Genomic DNA, 23,323 nt, shown 5'->3' with positions numbered 1-23,323 from the left:
ACAAATACAAGAAAGAGGGAGGTTAGCATTTGTAGCAGTCGCTCTTGGACCTTAGTACAGATAAGAGATAATTAGTATCTGGTATAGTATGATAATTAAAGTAATGAAAACAATATAAAACTTAACTTATGAACCTGTTATAAGTAACATGAGGCACCCGTAACCACTTATAGAGAACATTACAATGACAAGGTGTATTTTAGCCTGAGCTAATAGTAAATTAATATAGAGACATTAGTATACAAAAAAAAAGTCACCTTAACTTAGGGCAGTCTTTATAAATACCTTTTAGATGATTTGGAGTATAAATTAAGATGCTCAATTGCATGAGGTTAGGAATAAGTAATCTAGTCGAAAATAGTCAGGGGTGTTGTGAACTATAAAATTTCACCAAACATACTTTGTTCTTGGGGTTTACTTTATAGTAGCAATCAAAACTGAAAAGGAAAGTCTTCTTGCTAGTAGGCACTGCACTAAAAAGGTGTAATAGTTACTAGAATAGTATATTATCCTTGCTTAAAATAACAGGGGTTCAGCTGTAGAACAAATGTACCATCTATATTTTATTCATGTTCCTAGGTATGGGCAAGATCAGGGAAAGGTGAGATGCCTGTCCTACTATCTTGGCCGCAGACAGCAAGAGGTCAGAATATCCAAGTTGCCTAGGATCTCCAAGGAAAGATTTGTAAAGATATAAAAGGTTACCTCCTACATGAAGCTGCTCATCTAACCATTCAAGTAAGAACAAAGAAATATATTGACAATTAAATAACTAAAAGGATAGGTGTGCCTGATCATATTCCAGTATTTCTGCTCAAGTGCTCATGATTTTTTGAATAATTGGAGTAACAATAAGTGTAGAAGGGCAGATGTCTAATGATTAGTGGACACTTACTTAATGTATAATTTGAGATGAAAGAATAGAGGCTAAACACAAAGTGAGTATTCCCCTCCATATAAGTAAACCAAGACTCCAGCTCATAATACAATCAGATTAGGTGGTAGATAAAGTCTTATAGGCAAACATTTTAACTGATGAAGCAAATGATAGTAAAAATATAAAACATAAACAAAACGGTTGTCTTGTAGAGCCATGCAGCCCAGCGCTTGTAAATGCTACTGGTATTTAGCTACCCCAGATCGTCTCTGAGCTTGCAAGTATTCCATCAGGGGGAATCTGCGTTGGGAGCCATGTAAAGAAATACAGTTCATCAGAGCCACAAGACTGAAAACCCTTCCCATGCCACTCACGTCCGTGCGGCTATCAATGTTATTTCTCTGTAGCCTACTGATGGATTGCCAGTCTTTTGTAGTAAGTCTACACTAGAGACATCGTGGCCATTTCTGAGCCATAGCTGTTCCCAGGAAATCGACCGCGCTCTTCCATCTGGGAGCAAGTCCCTCACAGCATGGCAGCACTTCACCACAAGTAAGTTATGGTTTGCAGCTTTTACGTACTCAGGATGGGGGAAGCTTACAGCAGTTTCCTGCAATGGGTCTCTTTTCCAGGGTGTTTTTCGCATTTTCAGAACATCTGTGTATGACGGATCTGCTTGTGTGGGTAATATATATAACTCAATTCACACACAGTAATAGATGGTTTCTTAATACAAAGTGATTTGTAGAGGACAGCGCCAAAAAGTGCTACGTACTTGCTCAACCTCTATATGGAACAGCTGTCCAAAAAAGTTGTTTCTGATAGGTCTAAGAAGGGGGCAGGTTTCTAGAAGGAGCGCCTCTAAAAGAGGCTACAGTACGCTATAGAGTATATGGACAATATAGATGATTGTCCATAGTATAGAATTTGAAATAGCTAAGCACAATATCTATGCCTGGTTGTGTTATTTAAACACAATATGTGTACTTGTATTATCTTATCAGTAGAACACTGCAGTAACCACAAAAATAAAAATAAAGATTATATGTTATAGAGGTGATTAATCTATAATAGGTGTTTTATTAGACGAATTACACATCAAACGAATTTACAGACGTACAATTATAGTAAAAACGAAAAAAGGAGTTAGAGAAATACACATTGATGTGTAGCAGATATGTTGTAAAGAATTTATAAATTATACACATAGATCTAAAATAATGGGTGAAAAAGTGTTTTACACTTTTTTAAATAGGAAATATTATAAACAAGTTGATACAATATAAAATAAAAAGTAAAAAAAGTCTTTCTATTTTTGAAAACCAATGGGAACAATTTGATCACAAATCTGGCAACTATGTATTTGTCAGATAGGCTACACCTGTAACTAATGATCGTTTCACCTCTATATAGAGAATGTTGCAACTGAAGGTTTAAGACAGTAAAGAGAAAGAAACAATATTGTTCTAAAAATGAGCGTACTAAAAAGAGACAAAATGTCTACTAGAAAATGGAACGATATTGTGCACTGAAAAAAAACAGAATGTCTGCTAAAAAATTTGACCCTATAATGTATAGTGAACTATTGTGGCAGCTGTTAGGCTTGAATGATTGGGCTCTGGTGTTATTATACTTGGAGCCGTTTATAAAATTGCGTGCGGATAAGTGAAAATTCAGCACATTATAAGTGATCAGCTGAAAAAGTGCTAAAAAGAACAACGTGTCTATTCTAGACTAGTTTTCAATCTGTCTAAAATGTGTACAATAGATGTACTTAAACAAAATTATATAGAGTTGAAAGTAAAATAGCAGGGAGTTGTGTAGCCTAAAGTGTTAAATAATAAAACACAGAGGTAAAAACGATATGGTGTTAGCCTGTAGATGTGACTCTGAGATATTTTAGGTCAAATCTATATTAGGATAAAACCATAGCTAAATCTGGGAGTACAGTATACAGAAAAAAGAGAAATGGATTGGCCAATCCAAGAGTATAAAAATCTCATATATAACTAGTAATCAGTTCTTCATATAGCATACATGATATGATAAATGTGAAACAACAAATGAGAGATGACATTTGTATCAAAAAAAATAATAATAATAGCATATGGTGTACACCGGGGGAAAAAAAGAGTCTTTGGTTTTAGGATATGTCCTGGTGAAAATGTCTTTACAAATCGTAGGCGCTGTAGTGAGCAGAATGCCTTAGTAATTAAAAAGGGATAAATAATGTTGAACTCTTATCCAAAAAGGTGTTGACAAAATGTATGAATAAAAAAAACCAGTAAGAGAAAACAAAAAGAACTATAGCAAACTAAAACATCTAGTCTGGGCATATAAGAAAATATGCTCACTTTTTTTATTCATGCATTTTTTTTTATTCATATATTTTTTCAACACCTTTTTGGATAAGAGTTCAATGTTATTTATCCCTTTGGATTACTAAGGAATTCTGCTCACTACAGCGCCTACGATTTTTAAAGACATTTTCACCAGGACATATCCTAAACCAAAGACTCTTCCCCCCCCCCCCCCCCCGGGTGTACACCATGTTATTATTATTACCATTATTATTATTTTTTGATACAAATGTCATCTCTCATTTGTTGTTTCACATTTATCACTATATGGGAATAGTTTCAGTTCCCACTGAGCTGCACCAGTAGGTTAAGTCGATCTGTGACCCACTAGGTATCAATCACGTGTCAACCATGTGATATGCGTAGCAGGCAGGCGGAAAGTCAGAAACCAAAAAAAATGTAAAAAAAAATTCAAAATAAAATTGTGCTGAAGCAGGGACACACCTACACTCTGCTGCCGACACACTAATGTGTCACGACACACAGTTTGGAAAGCACTGCTCTATATAGAGGTGAAACGATCATTAGTTACAGGTGTAGTCTATCTGACAAATACATAGATGTCAGATTTGTGATCAAATTGTTTCCATTGGTTTTAAAAAATAGAAAGACTTTTTTTACTTTTTATTTTATATTGTATCAACTTGTTTATAACATTTCCTATTAAAAAATTGTAAAACACTTTTTCACCCATTTTTTAGATCTATGTGTATAATATGTTAAACACATTCGTTATAAATTCTCTACAACATATCTGCTACACATCAGTGTGTATTTCTCTAACTCCTTTTTTCATTTTTTGTTTGATGTGTAATTCGTCTAATAAAACACCTATAATAGATTAATCACCTCTACAACATATAATCTTTATTTTTTTACTACAGTGTTCTACTGATAAGATAATACAAGTACACATATTGTGTTCAAATAACCAGGCATAGATATTGTGCCTTGCTATTTCGAATAGATGGTTTCTTCTTTGTTGGTTCTTGGATAATATCAGTTGGCCGCTTGAAATCTGAGAGTAGTAGAGCCCGTATCGATCTGAGTTCAGACTTGAGGTCTTGAAAGTATTGAGTTATAAGCCCTGCATATTCTGTTCCTATAGCTCTACCGCTGCCATTATGCCCAGTCTATTTTTCTAACTCTCTGGTGGATCATTGTATGGGCTGAATATAGAACTAGTTGTTAGTGTGGTTAGAAAGAAATATAGTTGTATAGTATTAGCAGATTTTACTGCTATACCCGGAGCTCCAGTGGGGGGTGTTGATGAAGTTGATGTGAGGCCCCCGCCAGAGATGTTTAACAGTCCAGATTTTTGTATTCTCTTAAGCAGCACTTTCCTCTTTAACAATATCTAGCATTAGTTAGATGAGATGCCCCATTTATAACAAGATAATCAGTGGATTATCTAGAACTTGAAGAGAGCTTCTAGTTTTGTGACTTTACATGTCCGCTGCCCGGACACGCCCCCATATTTTCTCATTTTGCTGGAATAAGTTTTGCTGTCTTTGGGAGTTCAAGAACCTGAACCTTCAGAAGCAAACATTGGATGTTTTTCCGGTCTTGGAAGCAATCTCAGAGGTAATTTTTGGAAGTTTCTAAATCTGGGAATCCATTCCCAAAGTGGATGTTGCCATTTCTACTCTAGCTAAAATAACTACCATTCCTTTGGAGTATAGTACGTTCTTTATAGATCCTATACTTTTCAACAGGTGTGTTTTTTTTTTTATTTAGGCCAACAATAAGTGTGGCCTGTGTGATCACACTGTTGTGTGACACCTTGGCTGAGATTACAAGTAGAGCAATACATTTTATCGCTCCTGAGTGCTAACTGCACTCAAGGTAAAACATTAGCACTCTCTAGTTGGCGCTGGTATTATAAATTAAAGTAAAATGTTTGCGCGAGAGCAAAAGGACTTTATATAAAGCTATCTCTACCCATATACTTCTATGGGGCACGCTAAAGAAATCATTTTCATTTTATTGCTCTCATACTAAGCTGAAACTGTGCTAGATCAACAGCACTTAAGCCGAATGTGCGTTAGGAATACTTCAAATTCCTATGTTCTTCACTAAAAAGAAATGACCCTTTTCATTTTAAAATATATTTACTTTATATATATATATATATATATATATATATACACATGATTATTTTTTGTAAAACATATATCTATACCTATGTATCTATATGAATATATACAAATAGATATATATAAATATATATATATATATATATTGTATATACAGATATACTTGAAATATATATTAAAGGGAAATAAAAATGTAAAACAAATCTTGTTTTATTTCCAAGGGGGCGTGTATGTTGCTACGTCAACACGCAGCGTGAGAAGCGCAAACTCAGGATGAGGGGAGATAGTAACAGCGGAACAGAGGTGACCGCGTCTGCCACGGAGACTGAGATTCAAGGAGCCCTACTCAGTTTCCAGAGCCGAAGGAGAGTTCTTGTGTAGCAAGGAGCCAGCTAGATCAGCATCTCCCGATCGGAGGAAACGGGAAGGGTGAGCGCTAAGGCATGGGATACCGTGCAGGCCTGTAAGAGCAGCAACACAAGGAGGGTCTAGGAGCTACTTTTTGGTAAAGAGAGCTACCGACCATCGCTGTGAACTGTGGGGTGTCTTAGAATTTGGAGGTGGACGCCCTGTAGCCGCAGGTTTGCCTCTGTTGAGGTCTTCATCCCCCAAATAAAAAGTGTGAAACACCGGGAGAAGGTAGGAACTGCTGCTTGTACTGCAACTTTTATATGGATTTCTACCTGTCTTATTAAATGTTTTGTATACCGGTTGATCTGCTCTGTATATTTGCTTACTAGCCTGCTTGTTTATCGGTATATCTGCTGAGGACTGAGACATGCCAGAGCTGTGGCAATGATCGGACCCCAAAAAAATAAAATAAAGGGGGAGAATAGAAGGGGGTAAAAAAGAGGAAAGGAGGGAGGAACAGAAGGGAAAAAAACAAAAAACAAAAAAGAATAGCAGCTTCACTAGCCTGTGTTACCCTACTAAACCCTCAGAGTTGCTGCAGGAAGTTGGTCTTTACGTTATTAGACCACCCATTGGTGTCTTTTTCTGTAGAGCACTGGCAATATTTGTCAAATATCTGATATATATAGAACCCAGTGGGGTGTATATATACGAACAATTGGTGTGTGGATAAATAGTTGAGAGTACTATCCATATTTTCCCTGTAAGCTGCACCACTGCAGTGAATTAAGGCTCAGGTGACTAAGTAGAGCTGAAAGTGCTATACATGGATAAATATCTTACTCAAGCTAAAATGTCACCTAAATTGAAACAATTGGAGAAAAAAAGCAATAAAGCTTCTGCTTCTGCTATCTCCCCAAGCAAATCTATACTTGAAGAGAGAAACTCTGACATCTCTAATGTTGGCGAAATCGCAACTCTGGTAGCAGACTTAATCAGTCCTAAAATAGAGGAGTTTTATAAAAGAGTGGATATAATTTTGGAAGAATTAAAATCTCAAGCAGAGAGAATAAGGGAAGCAGAGCAGAGAGTCTCAAATTGTGGAGGACATTCAAAATACCATACAGCTACAAATAGAAGCACTCCGAAAACAGAATGCTATCTTGGCTAATAAAGTTGATGATATGGAGAACAGGTCAAGGCGGAACAATGTGCGGTTGATTGGAGTTCCGGAAGCCCTTGACATTTCAAGATCTAAAGAAGTTTGTGGAGCAGTTACTCCCTGAATTACTAGGCCTAAATCCTGAGAGCAATATATTTTATAATTGAAAGAGTACATAGGCTGGGGAAGAGAATGAGAGGATTATACGCTGATTGCTAGAAAACCAAGGGCCAGTGATAGCGAAATTTTTGAACTTTCAAGGGAAAAATGAGATCTTAAGGGCCTACAGGAAACATAGGCTGCTACAGTATCAAGGAGCAAAATCCTACTACATCGCTGAAGAGGAAACAGAGTTCTCAGCCGTGGTGCACTCGCTTGGTGTCCGAAATAGATTTTTTTTATCTTTTGTACCCAGCTAAGTTAAAGATCAAATCTGGGTCGGACTTTTTCTTTTTTGATTCACCTGAAGCTGCTCAAGATTCTTAGAAAATGAACAAAAAAACTAATATGTTTAATGAGAGTCCTTTATCCTTTGTCTACTTAATCTATGTCTAAGTATGGGTTTAATCCTTCTTAAAAGAAGGAAAAGAAGAGTAATTTTAGCTAGTGCTACCTTTAGAGGCAGATAGGATGAAAATATTCAAGGGTTCCTTAAGAGTCTGATGTATTATATGCTTTTGTTTTTTTTTTTTTTTTTTTTTCTTGTTCCCTTTATTGCATTGGCTGCACAAAAGATGCTGGATCTGGCCTATTAGAAGATACCAATAGAAAAATTAAGATATTCCGATATATGTAGCAATACAGTATATGTACAATCATAAAAGAAATACATAGGTATTAATGTATAATTATTTAGGGTGGGTCTTAAAATATGTGATAATGTTTTTTCTAGAGATGTTGAGTTATTGGAAGATATGGAGCAGAGGATAGGACACGATGGACTAATGCACTTTATAAATTATGCACAAGCACTAAGGAGATGGATAATTTGTTTATGATATTATTATGGACAATACTGGCTGAATATCATTGTTGGGCCTTTAAGTGTAAATAGCACTGTTTTAGAAGTTTTATAATTGAAAAGAGTTTGGCTAGCTTTGTCTTTTTGATTGAAGGATTATGTATAAGTATAAAGCAACACAGGCATTAATGCATGTTTATCTATGGTGGGTTTCAAATTATGGGAGGCCTTTTTTTTTTTTTTTTTTTTTTTTGATTTAGGTATTATATGTAAAATATGCACAAATATTGAGGAGATAGATACTATGGGGCATATTTATTAAAGTCTGGCGGACCTGATCCGACAGTGCGGATCAGGTCCGCCAGACTTCGCTGAATACGGCGAGCAATACGCTCGCCGTATTCAGCATTGCACCAGCAGCTCACAAGAGCTGCTTGGTGAAACGCTGCCCCCTGCAGACTCGCGGTCAATTGGTCTTATCTGGACAGAAGGAAAATGGGTTCTGATAGTATTAAAGGTAAATATAGAACCTCCCAGCTTAAATTTGAAAAAAAGATTTTTAATTTACTTTATGAGTCATTGAACTTGGTGGATGTATGCAGGACTCTTAAATCCTAGTAGCATGAGTATACGTGTTGTTCAAAAACACACAATACTCTTTCGAGACTGGATTTGTTTTTTATTCTGAATTCTTGGTTTCCAGAGTGAGAAATGTAACATTCTCGATTTTGTCTTGTCGGACCACGCCCCGGTGATCTTATCATTTAAAACAAAGAAGAATTTTACTTTTAGTTCCTTCTTCTTTCCCACATATTTAAAGATTCGGTCCCAATTTAAAAGTTTTCTTATTACTGCATGGAGAGAATTTAAGGTATTCTATAGCCATTGCAGAGAAAATATCCAACTATTTTGGGACACTGCTAAATCTTATCTAAAAGTAGAAATTAATAGTATGTAGCAAGATTAAAGAAGGAGAAGGCAAGGAAGGATAAAGATTTGTCAGACAGGGTAAGGGAGGCATATACTTTGTATTTAAGAAATCCTAGCAAGGCTAATACAAATAATTATTTCCTGATTAGGGAAAGAAAGAGAGGCCTTTCTTAATGGGAGAGGCACAGGAAACTTCTTTATAAAATGCTGCTAGATTTCAAAATTTGGCAATAAGGCTGGCAAATTGATGGCCTCAAACGTTTAGAGAGGCAAACCAGGAGGAAACCAGTCGCAGCTTGGAAAGTAAAAGAGACAATCTATACAGAACAAGAAAAAATTGCGCAATTATCCAGAGCTTCTACACTGATCTATATACATCACAGTGTCCAGTCCCAGAGAAAATCACAGAATTCCTGGAATTCCACTGATATTCCAAGATTTCAGAGCTATATTGTGAAGCCTTGAATCAACCAATAACTGAAAACGAGATTCAAAAAACAATTCAGCCTGATGGCCAGGGGGAAAACCCCAGGGCCAGATAATCTGCCTCTTGAGTTCTATCAGATTTTATGGTTGAAATCGGTCTGGTCTTGACAGATCTTTACAATGCTTACTTTAGATCAAGCCTTAAAATATCAGAGTACTTTAAAAGAGCGAACATTATTCTAATCCCCAAGAATAACAAGGACCCTTCAGATATTACCTCATATAGACCTATTTCCCTCTTGGTCTTGATTATAAAATTTTAGATGAAGATCTTGGCTGATAGATTGAAGCCAATACTCCCAAAGTAATTCATCAGGACCAGGCGGGGTTTATCATGGGTAGGGCTTCAGAGTTTAACATAAGGAAAATTCTTCATGTAATTTGTCATTATGGGGGGCTGCTCTGCTCTGCCTGAGGTCTTCCTGCTATCTTTGGATGCAGAGAAGGCCTTCGACAGAGTGGAGTGGCCCTTCTTGCTCCAGGTTTTTGGGAAATTTGGGATTGTGGGGCAATTTAGGGGACTTTGTTTATAAATGTCTATTCAGACATTAAAGCCTCCATATTGATCAATAATGGTATCTCAGGTGGCTTTTGTTTGACATGAGGAACTCGGACAAGGTGCCCTATGTCTCCTTTACTGTTTGACTTGATAATTGAGCCCCTAGCTATTAGACTGAGAGAACTGCTGATTGGAATTCAGGCATAGGGAAGGAGATATTTAAAACTGCTTTATTTGCGGATGATCTTTTGTTATTTGTAGCCAATCCAAGAAATCAGATTGATGAGATTGTGAATCTTTTGGATCAGTACAGTATGGTTTCAGGTACAAGATTAACCTTGCAAAATTTAAAATTCTTTGGCTAAAACATAATCTGAGGGAGTCTCAGCCCTATTCAATTTATAGAAACTAAAACCTTGAGTTATTCTGGGGTTGAAAATCTCTGCTAATATGGTGAATTGGGTACAGGGATAATATTCTAATGGTTTTGAGAGACACTGGAGAAAAGATGAAAACTTGGGCGTCATTCCCAGTTTCCCTAACAGGCAGGAGTGGCCCTGTTTAAGATGTTTATTGTTCCAAAAAATCCTCTATACGTGAGGATGCTTCCGTTTTTTGATCAAGAAGATTGATCTCTGGCGGTTTTCAATCAAGCATTGAGGTATTATCTTTGGAGTGGGAGGAAAGCAAGAATTAAGCTTGCTAAATTATATCAACCTTATTGTAAAGGAGGGTTGTCTTTATCGAATTTAAAAATGGTATAATCATGCCTCTATTCTGCGCTTTCCCGATGGATTGGCTGCAACGGGTCCTTTGTATACTCAGATGAGTCTTTAGAAAAACAGGTCTGCTCCCCATTCTCCTTGAATTTTGTTCTATTTGCTTCAAAATAGAGAGCTGGGTGGGATTATTTCTGAGCACCCCTTATTTAGAGATACATTATGGGTTTGGGAAATTTATCTAAACGTCTGGGACTAGCACAAAATATTTCTAATGGTTACCGATAAAGGGAAATGGGCATTTCCCGCTGGGTAATATGTCAGATATCTATGAGAAATGGTCACCATCTAAACCATTGATCGTGAGAGATTTCTATGATTACAAACTTGATAAATTACATACATTTGATAACTTTAAAAAAAAAATTCCAGCAGTACAAAGAAAACATATATTCTATTTTTTACAGGTAAGAAGGTATATTCTTAGCCTAACTAAGATTTTCCCTCAAATATGGATAGACCATCCTCTTATTGATTCTAAATTAACGGGGAAGAGGCTACTGTTGGTTATTTATGGATTCCTTCTGTCCATAGAAGAAAAGGCTTCAATACAGGAACTAGTTGCTCATTGGGCAAAAATAATAGATCTAGAGGAACTAGACAATGTATTAATGAACAGTCTTAGAACAACTCAAAGACTTTTCTCTGCATCATATTATAGAGAAACTAAATGGAATAAAAGAGTGTCCAATGTTTGCTCTAAATGTTCTTTCCAGGACCCTAATTTGAGCCATTTGCTGTGGGATTGTCCTAAGCTAAAACAGCTATGGGCAAAATTGGAACAATTGGAAAGGGATTCTATTCTCTTCCTGGTAGGTCATACTTCCTGGGAAAAAAAAAACGAATTTTATACTTACGGTAATAATAATTGTTAGGACACTTATTTTTAAGAATCGGATCACCTCCAAAGTACCTTCTATTACAGAAGTTAAAAAACTTTTTTGTAGATTCAGTGATTAAGGCAGCTTTTTGAGTTTAAGTTAAATGGGGGCAAGAATAAAAAAATTTTCAAGACCTGGAGGGATTTTGTGTGTTTCCAAAGTGAAGATGTTGTACTTTATATAGAACAAATTATTAATTTAAACCTGAGGAGGAGAGGATAGGAGAGAGAAATTATGTAGATTTATATAAGGAGATGGGGGGGGAGAGGGTGAAGAGAGAGAAGTCCCTTTTTTTTTTTGGAACCAATCAGACAGTCAGTCTGTATAAAAAAAGAAGGGAAAGGGAAAGGAGGGGGACAAAGGATATGAAAAGGACTAATCAAATATTACTGATTTGGAAGCTTTATTATTTGGGTAAATTTTGTCTTGTATGTTTTGTTGCTATTGTTTTGCTTGTGTGTTTTTTCTTTTTTTATGTTAATAAAGAAAGTATAAAATAAAATAAAAAATAATAAAAAAAAGAAATATATTAAAGGGCTCATAGGTGTATTTATATGTTTGTAATTTTCTGTATATATATATATATATATACATATATATATATATATATATACATATAATATATATATATATATATAATATATATATATATATATATTAATATATATACGTTGATTGGAGTTGCCGTGTTAGTCCACAAGTCTAAGCAATACTGACCAATTTGATGGAATTTACAGATTATATCTAAAACATAGGATGGCTAAAAAGACATAAAAGTTGATATGTATGTATGCATGTATATCTGCAAATGCTGTATACATGATACATTGCAGTGCACTGCATGTGAAGTGGGATTTTATATTGGTAGAAACAAGCCAAAAACTGCACCTTCGGATGAACTTACACAGACACTCAATCAAAAATTACTGTGAAACAAAATACTGCACCCTTGTTGCTCACCATTTCACCCAACCTGACCACTTCATCCAAAACCTCAAAATCAAAATCTCAGAGGCAACTTCAAAAACACCATGGAAAGAAAAACGCTTTGAAATTAAAATGATTAATGCACTTCAAACTTGCTAAATTCTGGACTAAATATGGACTCTAGTTTCTTAACACATTATCAAAATGTTTTGTAATGTACTTTCATATCCTGTAGTCAATTATATTGTATATTCCACACACTCTATGCATAGGTACGCAGGTAAGCCTTTGTCCACACTTTTGTCATTATTATTATTCCCTTTTTTTTTCTTTCTTTCCTTTCTCCTTTTTTGACTATCTTATATTCCACTGTATACATAATTTCACATATTTATACATATTGATTCTATGTTGATATATAATTTATGTCAGAAATGCTTTGTGTATAACCATATATTTCCTGTTATCCTTTACTGACACTGACTGCCTCTGCACTCAGACCTCTGTACACACTTCTGTCTTTTTAGCCATCCTATGTTTTAAGTATAATAGAATGAGTTAATGGAACCATTTAGCCCTGATAATTATTCAAATAGCCATAGTTTTAATTAAAAAAAAATGTCCCAGGCCAATCATATTACAATTACCTTTCTTCAAAAGCCTGTCTTCAGATTACACTCCAAATGATGTCCTCTGACAAGTCAGTCACCTCCATGTGTCCCATGCAAGCTGCAGATTACTTAACGGTGGGAAAGCTTTTATAGGACTATTGAAGTGTGCCCCCAAAGTTGAAGCTCCCAGTCTCCTAAATTTCTATGTATCTGCTCTGATGACCCCAGCCCATACCCCGAGAGCTAATTACCAGAGCTCCTCCACAGGGCACTGCAGCTGGGGGAGGGAGGCAGAAGCAGATAGCGCAGGGCCGCGAGGCCACAGTGTAAATGTGTGGGTCTGGCTTGGCAAGGTTGGTGTGTGCGGTGCATGGGAAATAGGTGCTACTGCAACCCAGCTCCGGCGCTCTGGGCATTTGCCCTGTATGTCCAATGTTCAGGTCAGGGCCTCTATGATACTGTAGATACTGTAGCATGTGTGATGCTTTTGTGGTGGCAAATGTGTGACACGTGTATCCTGCGTAATATGTGCTGTATAAGGCTACGAGATATTTTTGGACTCTCCATTTATACTACCAGTCAGGTAGTGTTTTGTTTATGTTTGACTGTTGTATGTTTTTATTTACTGATACATAATGGTCCTAATTACAAAATTTAAATTATAACAAAAAGTGTTTTGAACACCTATAAACTTTTTTTAGTAAACCATGCTCCTTCAAAATAACCAATATGGACATAATTTATCACTAACATCCTACATTTTCTAACATTTTCTAACATGAGGAGAAATATCTCGCTAACCCTTGCATAGGCAGATCTAACTCAGTTCTCTAAATAAAAAAAGTGGTGTGCTGCCATTTATAGGACGTAATGAAGCTATGTGGAATGCTAGAATCAGCATATATTCTTCTTTTTAAGAATTTGACATAGGGTTATATTAGGTCAACAAAAAGCACTGAAATATAAACATTAAAACTACACAGTGGGTCTGTTGATGGAAAATGTGGTTAAAAACCAGAATTACCTTGTCTGCTATCTTCATGAATATGCTGAAACCCGTCCCAGGAGCTAAGCTGTAGTTTGGTGAAATGTTTTGGACACACTTCCCGCACTCTGCTGTTTGTTCCCACTTCGAATGCCCTAAACAAGAAACGAACTAGATAAATCTGTCATACGATACTTCTTCTAGGACTGATGCGCCAGGTTTGAACCAAATCTTGTTACTTTAGTACATTACAGTGGTATTCATACCTCTTCTGTTTCAATTTGGAAAGTAAAACTTGTGGTAGATCTTGGTGTTCATCTGCTGTATGGCTTCAACTTCAAAAAGGTGAGGTGGTTGTTTCCTTACCCCGTGTCTGCAATGATAAAAACCATTTCATTAAATATATTTAAGTGAACCGTGGACTATAAAAAAACATGTATGTGGTAGGTTGCAGTGTACAATGAAGTTTAATACAAGTTTGTACAAAAGTTTTAAACTGAAAAGGAGATGATAACTAAACATACAGTGAACTGGGCTGTTTTCATACAGTAAACCATGTGCAAAGCTTCAAACACCTTATTATTATTATTGATAAAAAGTATTTTATTACTCAGCAAATAATTAACATTTGTCCAAATGCTATCAACATGCCTTATGTTAAATGTGTCTAGTCAAGAGACACCAAAATATTTTTTTTCTTTATTGAAACTAAAAGGTTTTTTTTAAAAACATAATTAATTTTTTGTATAAAACAGATGTGCCTCCAAAAAGTAGTAGGGTCTGCTTATCAGCTAATCAGCAATCAGTCGCTTAGGGCAAAGTTGCACTTCCTGTTAGCTTCAAAAATCAAAATAAATCCATAACCTTTATCTCATGCAAAATATTTGTTTAAACACGTCTTAAAGGGTGATCTTTTATATGCATGGCAGACTTTTCAGAGTTTTTTTTACCCTTTAAATATTTGATTGCATATCGCTCAACACAGGATAAATACATTATATAGGTCAGATTCCTGTATTTCCACAGCTTTCCTAAGCAGTCTCCACTTGAGCTAGAAATTTGATTATGGACAAAGAAAACATGGTTGCGCAATATCTCACTTTGTAATCTGTCACACAAAGATCACCTTTTGTACATATTGTGCTGTTCATGTCCACTTTACAAGAGCTACCAATGATTCTACATTTTGCAGGATGTACCAGTTTTGGAGCTCTGTCCCACTATCCCTTCCACTGAACCTCCTTTAGTCCTGGTTTTATAAAGTTACCGAGTAGTCTCTATGTCACGCTTAAAGGGATAGTCTAGTCAAAATTAAACTTTAATGATTCAGATAGAGCAAACAATTTTAAGCAACTTTCAAATTTACTCCTATTATCATTGTAAGCATGCAGCTGGCCCATTTATGGTTCAGGATCTGGGTAGCACTTTCTGATTGGTGTCTAAATGTTGCCCTCAATAAGCTACCCAGGTTCTGAACCAAAAAATGGGCTGCTCCTAAGCTTACATTCAAAGAAAGATGCTAAGGGAACGAAGAAAAAATTGAATATTAAGAGTAAATTAGAAAGTTGCTTAAAAATAATCTGAATCATTAAAGTTTAATTTTGACTATACTATTCCTGTAACCTGACTCATGACACATACAACTCTACCCAATCTGTCCAATCTCACCCACAGAGTTATCATGACTGCCATAAACCTCCCAGTCCCAAATGCTTTCCAGATAATGTTAGGGGGGTGTTACATAGCTTGAGTAAACCAGAAAAATCCCAGATGGACAAGAGAATAGTATCTGTTAAATTATAAAGAAAGTAACCTGCATAAATACAGACACAAAATATTTAATAAATGCAGCTTTCAGAAATGTAAACATTTGTAGTTACTGAAGAGAATTGTTCATTTTAAATGACTATTCTACTGTTTACACTAGCTCTGTCTGGCTGATACAAACAAGTGAGATCTGTCATGTGAATGGACGCTTACTAATTGACAATACACCTCCATATGTGTGAAGCCTATTCAAAAGGGCAAATCATCATACAATCCTGTATATGAAACACAAGCTAGCAAATTATACACTATCAAAAGAACCTAGCGTGAAAACAATATACAAGTCTGTATCTTTGTGTAGAAACAAAATGAAAGTTTCTAATTTTATGTACATACTTTTTCTGTATGTGCCCCTGTCTTGGCTCTATATTGCTCCATTGCTTGCAAGTGGAATTAATCTCAGACGCATATGGAAAGCTTTTGGGCAAGAGTTACAAGTGGCGCGGTAAAATGCATTTTTGCAATTGTGAACTTTTTCTAGACTTAAGATTTTTGCACAACATAGCATATTCACATTTAGAGTAAATACATGTTAAAACTCTTTATTAAAAATGATTATTGCATAAATATGTTTTAGAATGTTTTCATCTACTTAATGGCAAAGAGCTCTAATAAACAAATACGTATATATATATTATTATATACTATATATATATATTGTGTGACATATATATTAATGAGTTTTATATGTGTATGTATGACTGCAAACATATGCAGATACATTGCTAAATATGTATTTGTGCGTGTGTGTTATATATATATATATATATATATATATATATATATATATATATCTTTATATGTGTACATATATATTAATGTATAAATATGTGTGTATGTGTCTCAATGTTAAAGTCCATTTGTGGCTTTTTTTTCTAACAACCCGATATCTCATATATTTGAGCCTTTATAACTTTGTGTGCAATATTATTTTAATTTTTTTTTATTATACAATATTAATATGAGTGTAAGCGTCTTCGGAATGTATTTTGAAGTGCTTTGTGCAACTTTTTGTTTCAGAAAACAGTTAACCACAGCTCTGAGATTGCGTGAATCACGATAACGCAATAGCAATTTTGCTCAAACTTGTAATTTCAAGCGCAATTGAAAGGTGGGTGCAAATGACCGCGATAACGCTAGTGCAATCGTTTGCGCCTCACTTGTAATCTAACTCTTTGTCTTGTGATTAGGCCCAAAATTTGTGAGTGAAAAATGCATGCTGCTTTTTTGAATAGCTATTTTTAAGATAATACAGCTTCCTGTGGTGAGAATAATTTTATTTTATTCTACAACAAAAATGTTTTCCGTGGCTGTGCTGCAGAGATGCCTGTCTGTCTAATGCCTGAATCTTAGTAAACTTAAACCAAGCTTTAATAACTATAATAATTATAGAACTAACATGAGTTTATTTTAGCATTCTAAGAAATTAACTGAAAAATATAGGTTCATGCTATAATGGAGGTAACATTATATACCATGCAAAAGAGGCATTGAGGAATTGCTCTTACTGTAACACTTTTCGAATCCTTAGATTACACTCCTTGGCCAATGGTTCTTTTCGTCGACTCTCAATTGAATTTCTGTACATGGACCAATAACACTTTACTGGGAGGGAACAAGCCAGTGCAGAGCCAGAGCAACTGCCACCCACTGTTGACGCTATAACTGGAATAGAGAGAAAGTGTTTATTTTTAATGTAGAACAGATTATTATAAATGACAAATTAATTATTAACAGGTGCATCTGAAGCAACTTTTACATAGCAGCTAATCAGGACTATTAATAATAACAATAATAACTGAAATTGAAACAAAAACACAAAATATTTATTGTTGAAATGCTTTGTCTTACTAAGCTGTAAACATATTTCCCCAAATAAAAAATGCACTGGTCAATACAAACATAAAAGGCTATGGTCCCTGCAAGCAATGTCTGTAGTTTTAGTGGTATTTGTGTCAGCACAATAATTGGAGTAAATTGCTCCAATTATACTATATAAAGTTAATTTAAGACAAAGTAGTTTTAATTTTAAATTTGAGCAGAACTGAGATACAGTGGAATCAATGTCAAAAAGCCAGTGTTGCTGAATGGCTTAAGACAATCAAACCAATACAAATGGAGAAATTACATAACCAATGACTTCATAAAGCCTGTGGTTACCCTTTTTTATTTGATGGTAAAAGATAATGGTTAATAAATGTGCCTTTGGGTTTCTTCATTATTTCTGTCTACTTAAGGACATTCTATATGATAAGGTATCATATAATATCACGTAATCATAAAAGTTAATGTGTACTCAAGGACCTTATTGAGGTGCCAACACCAACTGATGTTTAAAAGATCTTTGTGTTTTTAGTTGCATCTGTAGGAAGTAAATTTTCCCCATTTCTCACTGGCCTTTATCTGATAACATAGTAGTGTTTTAGAAGGCAGGAGGGCTAAGAGTTGTTTACAATACACACTAACAGAAACTGTTCCGAAAAACACAAGCTTTCAGGAACAATCTTATGTAAAAAATCCATGTAATGTCCTTTACAATAGTTTTTTTTATTTGCCCAATCTGATTAGAAAAAAACTACATATCTTGGTGGTCCTTTTATAATGCTTTCTAGTGAGAACAGAGATGTATTTGGATGAATTTCTGAAAAATGGAAAAATAGCTTAATGTACCAATGTGTTCCCTGCCTAAAACAGTTTTATACTCTTTTCTATAGAATAGCGTAATAAAAATGCTCCAATTGCTTACTCCTATATACTTCAATATATCATGGGGACAAATTGGAGCAGAAAACTAAGAAACTTTAATTGCATCAAGGAGCCACAGAGCCATGTTTCAACTATTTCTGTTATAAAAGTCACAGATTCAATGTATTTCACTCTATTTCTGGTTCGCCTGAGAGCTCGATAGTGGTACCTTTTCTTACAGGTTTGAAGAAGTTACTACTTTTTGGATTTCAACAACTACACAGATTTAGCTGAGTGCTTAAGGACGTTGTCCATGCTAGGCAGATAAGCTGTAGCCAATCTGGTTACTGGTTACTGGTCACTGAAAACAGACACCAGCTCTAAAATAGTAAATTCCTGGGTCAATCCAGAAAAATATAATGTTTGGGTATAGAATTTGAATCTATGATATTCAAGTTTGAATATTTTGTACTGTTCACAAGCAGATCAGTTTCAAGGTTATAAAGCTTCTGATTCCTTTTGTGCCCAAAGGTTGGAACACACAGTCCCAGTTCAGAGGCAAAGTGCATGGAAGATCAACTTCCATGCAATAAGCTAAGGCGCAAAGATGGTACTCATGTCCAAAAGCCTTTTTTTGGAGGCAGACACAGGGACACCTGGTCATCAACTATCTTGGAAAGCTGGAGTGCTGAACATCTTTATTATGTGGTATCATATGGAATTCAGGACCAAACCTTCCTTACCTTGCTTAAAGAACATGACCACTACTGCACGGGACTCAAACAACAGGAAGTAATTCAGGAGGATATACAGTGCTCAGCATAAGACAAGTACATCCCTTTTTGAAAAGTAAGAGTTTAATCAATATCTCAACGAACACATGAACAATTTCTAGAATTTTGGACAAAACTGAGTTTTTATAGTACATTTGTTTTAGCTCATTACATGAAAGTAAGGTTAATATATAACTTAGACTACAAAAATCTTCAGGTTTACTCAAAGTAGGTGATGCACAAAAAAATACACCCCACAACATAAACTACTACATCTAGTACTTTGTATGACCTCCATGATTTGTAAGGACAGCACCAAGTCTTCTAGGCATGGAAAGAACAAGTTTGGCGACATATTGCAACATCTATCTTTTTCCATTCTTCAAGAATGACTCTTTTAGAGCCTGGATGCCGGATGGAGAGTGATGCTCAACTTGTCTCTTCAGAATTCCCCATTGGTGTACGTTGGGTTCAGATCAGGAGACATACATGGCTACTCGCATCACCCTGTTCTTCTACAGAAATGCAACAGTGGGCCTTAGATGTGTTTTGGATTATTATCATGTTGGAAAACTGCATTGACGACCAAGGGCACGGAGTGATGGTTGCATCTTCTCTTTCATTATAGAGCAGTACATCTGTGAAATTCATGATACCTTCAATGAAATGCAGCTCCCCGACACCAGCAGCACTCCATGCAGCCCCACAGAAGGACACTGCCACCACCATCTTTCACTGTAGGCACCATTGCATTTTTCATTGTACTCCTCACCTTTTGCGATGCCATACAGTTTTGAAGCCATCAGTTCCAAAAACATTTATCTTGATCTCATCACTCTAGAGTACAGAAGTCCCGGGTAGTCTTCCTTTTCAGCATATGTGCTGGCAAATTTTAGTCAGGCTTTTTTGTGCATGGGCTTTAGGAGAGGCTTCCTTCGTGGACGACACCCATGCATGCCATTCCTCTGCAGTGTACGCTGTATTGTGTCACAGAAAACAATCACCCCAGTTTGGCTTTCTACTTCTTTAGCTAACTGCAGTGAACTTGCATGGTGATTTTCTGTAACCCTTCTCATCAGAAGACACTCCTATCGAGGTGTTAACGTCCGAGGATGGCCTGGACGTTACATTTTTGTATAATTTTTGCTACAGTATTCTGACTGATCTTTGACAATAGAATAGACAATAGAATAAGAGCTACTGTAATTCTATTGGCTGATATGAATAGCCAATAGAATGTCAGTAGCTCTTATTCTATTGGCTATTCAAATCAGCCAATAGAATTACAGTAGCTCTCATCCGATTGGCTGATTTGAATTTGAAGGCTCAAATCAGCCAATAGGAATTCAAGGGACGCCATTTTTAATCGCGTACCTTGAATTCCTATTCAGTCTACGGCGGAGATCGTATGAAGAGGATCCTCCATGCTCCATGGCTCCACGGTCTTCAGTTCCAGCGTCGCCGATCTTCAGTTCCAGCGTAGCCGGTCTTCAGTTCCAGAGTCGACGGTCTTCAGTTCCGTGGTCATCGGTCTTCAACTCCTCTGCTCCGCGCCGGCTGGTTCCTGGAAGAAGAAGAGGTCGCCGCTTGGAAGAAGACTTCACCGCCTGGAACAGGACCTTCTCCGCCGGTCTTCAGGACAGGTAAGGATCACTTGGGGGTTAGACTTAGGTTTTTTTAAGGGGGGATCGGGTGGGTTTTAGAGTAGGGGTGTGTGGGTGGTGGGTTGTAATGTGGGGGGGGGGGATTGTTGTTTTTTTACAGGTAAAAGAGCTGATTACTTTGGGGCAATGCACCGCAAAAGGCCCTTTTAAGGGCTGGTAATAGAGCTGATTACTTTTGTAGTTTAGGGTAGGGAAATTTTATTATTTTGGGGGCTTTTTTATTTTATTAGGGGGCTTAGATTAGGTGTAATTAGCTTAAAATTCTTGTAATATTTTTTTATTTTTTGTAATTTAGTGTTTTTTTTGTAATATAGTTTAGTGTATTTAATTGTATTTTAGTTTAGATAATTGTAGTTTATTTAATTAATTTATTGATAGTGTAGTGTTAGGTATATTTGTAACTTAGGTTAGGATTTATTTTACAGGTAATTCTGTAATTATTTTAACTAGGTAGCTATTAAATAGTTATTAACTATTTAATAGCTATTGTACCTACTTAAAATAAATACAAAGTTACCTGTAAAATAAATATAAACCCTAAAATAGCTACAATGTAATTATTAATTATATTGTAGCTATCTTAGGGATTATTTTATAGGTAAGTATTTAGTTTTAAATAGGAATAATTTAGTTAAAGGGACACTTCAGGTTAAATTAAATTTTCATGATTCAGATACAGTATGTAATTTTAAACAACTTTCCAATTTACTTCCATTAAAAAAAATGTGCACAGTCTTTTATATTTACAATTTTTGAGTCACCAGATCCTACTGAGGCATGTGCAAGAATTCACAGACTAACGTATATGCATTTGTGATTGGCTGATTGCTACACAGGTACAAGGGGAGTGGAAATAGACATAACTTTGAAATTTGTTATAAAAAAATCTACTACTCATTTGAAGTTCAAACTAAGTGCTATGTGCATTGTCTTGTTATCTTGCATTGATGATTATGCAAATCTAATGTGTTTGACTGGTCCTTTAATAATATTAATATTATTTAGATTTATTTAAATAATAATTAAGTTAGGGGGGTGTTAGGGTTAGACTTAGGTTTAGGGGGGTAATATATTTTATGTAGGTGGCGGCGGTGTAGGGGGATCAGATTAGGGGGTTAATAAATTTAATATAGGTGGCGGCGTGTGTAGGGGGATCAGATTAGGGGGGTAATACATATAATATAGGTGGCGGCGGGGTGGTAGGGGGGGGATCAGATTAGGGGTGTTTATACATATAATAATAGGTGGCGGCAGTGTAGGGGGTCAGATTTATGGGGTTAATACATATAATATAGATGGCGGCGGGGGTCCAGGAGGCGGCGGTTTAGGGGTTAATACATTTATTGTTAGGAGTGAGAGAGGGGATTGCGGATAGAGGGGTATACGTGTCGGGCTATTTTTGGGAGGCGTGTTAGACAGTATACGGGAGATTTATTACTACTTTTAGTCAGTTTTTTTTAGGCGCAGGCAGTTTCTAAAGTGCCGTTAAGTCACTGGCGACTCCTGAGAATTTGTACTTACGCTTATTTCGTGGACAAGCTAGTTTGGTCCGATTTACGGCACTTTAGCAAACTGCCGGCGGGGTATATTGGATACCCCGATGTGCGAGGTGAAACTACGGACGGGCGCGGGTTCCCTCACTTGCGCCGAAAAGTAACGCCGCATATCGGATCGCGCCCCTGTAGTTTAATTCTTGTTAATTAGTGAATTTGTTGTCAGACATTTAGCTTTGCTCCTATTACTTTCATTGGAGTGTATTCATTTTTGCAACATGGTCTTAATGAATTTGTTAGGGAAAAACACTTTTTTTGTGGGTACAAATTAACAAATCTTGGTTGCAATCAATGGCCCACATTCTGGGAATATTTTGTATATAGTGTCCCAAAGAATATGTTGTTTGTGAAAGGTAAAGTAAAGGTTTTCTGACAAATATGTTGGGGGGTGTACACATTATGCTGAGGCACTGTATGTCTTAAAGATTCCAGGGGTTTACTTTCCCCTGTTTCTAGTGAGAAAAAAGGGTTCCCTGGAGGCCTGCCTTAGTTCTACAAACTCTAAAACACTTATCTGAGGTCCAAAAAAAACAAGTGTCCTTTTATGATAATCACAATTACTCTTCTCACCATATAACTGCTTTTCATAAATTTAAGAGATGCTTATTTTCCCATTCCTATTGCAGAAGCTCACAGGACTTTCTATATCAATTTGAATACAAGCTGAAGAGACAAGATCTTTCAATTCTTTCAGCTTCATGGTTGATTATTACATTTCCAAAGAAAGTAATTTGATTCCTTGGGTGCCCATTTCAACACACGCAAGGGAATAGTGTTTTTACCCTCTCAGTGAACTCAGTCATTTATGGCTATTTTTAAGTGTCTTCAGTTCTCCAGACATCTTGGGATGTATTTGGATGAAGATGCCAAACCACATGACCTCCCCAAACCTCCTCATCAAGATGGGCGAGATGAC

The 23,323-nt window shown here is 36.1% G+C and overlaps 1 protein-coding gene across 1 annotated transcript in view; it reads right to left on the bottom strand.

Annotated features, from left to right (window-relative positions):
* Positions 1 to 23,323, bottom strand: part of MYO7B (myosin VIIB) — a 355,055-nt gene that overhangs the window by 59,005 nt on the left and 272,727 nt on the right. The window contains 5 exon segments of the mRNA XM_053711560.1: positions 13,945 to 13,977; positions 13,979 to 14,060; positions 14,153 to 14,278; positions 17,241 to 17,305; positions 17,307 to 17,397. Of these exon segments, the coding sequence (XP_053567535.1) occupies positions 13,945 to 13,977; positions 13,979 to 14,060; positions 14,153 to 14,278; positions 17,241 to 17,305; positions 17,307 to 17,397 (397 nt within the window).

The sequence above is a fragment of the Bombina bombina genome, chromosome 4 (genome assembly GCF_027579735.1).
Source record: "Bombina bombina isolate aBomBom1 chromosome 4, aBomBom1.pri, whole genome shotgun sequence".
Taxonomy (NCBI): domain Eukaryota; kingdom Metazoa; phylum Chordata; class Amphibia; order Anura; family Bombinatoridae; genus Bombina; species Bombina bombina.
This window is presented reverse-complemented; position numbering and strand designations above follow the sequence as displayed.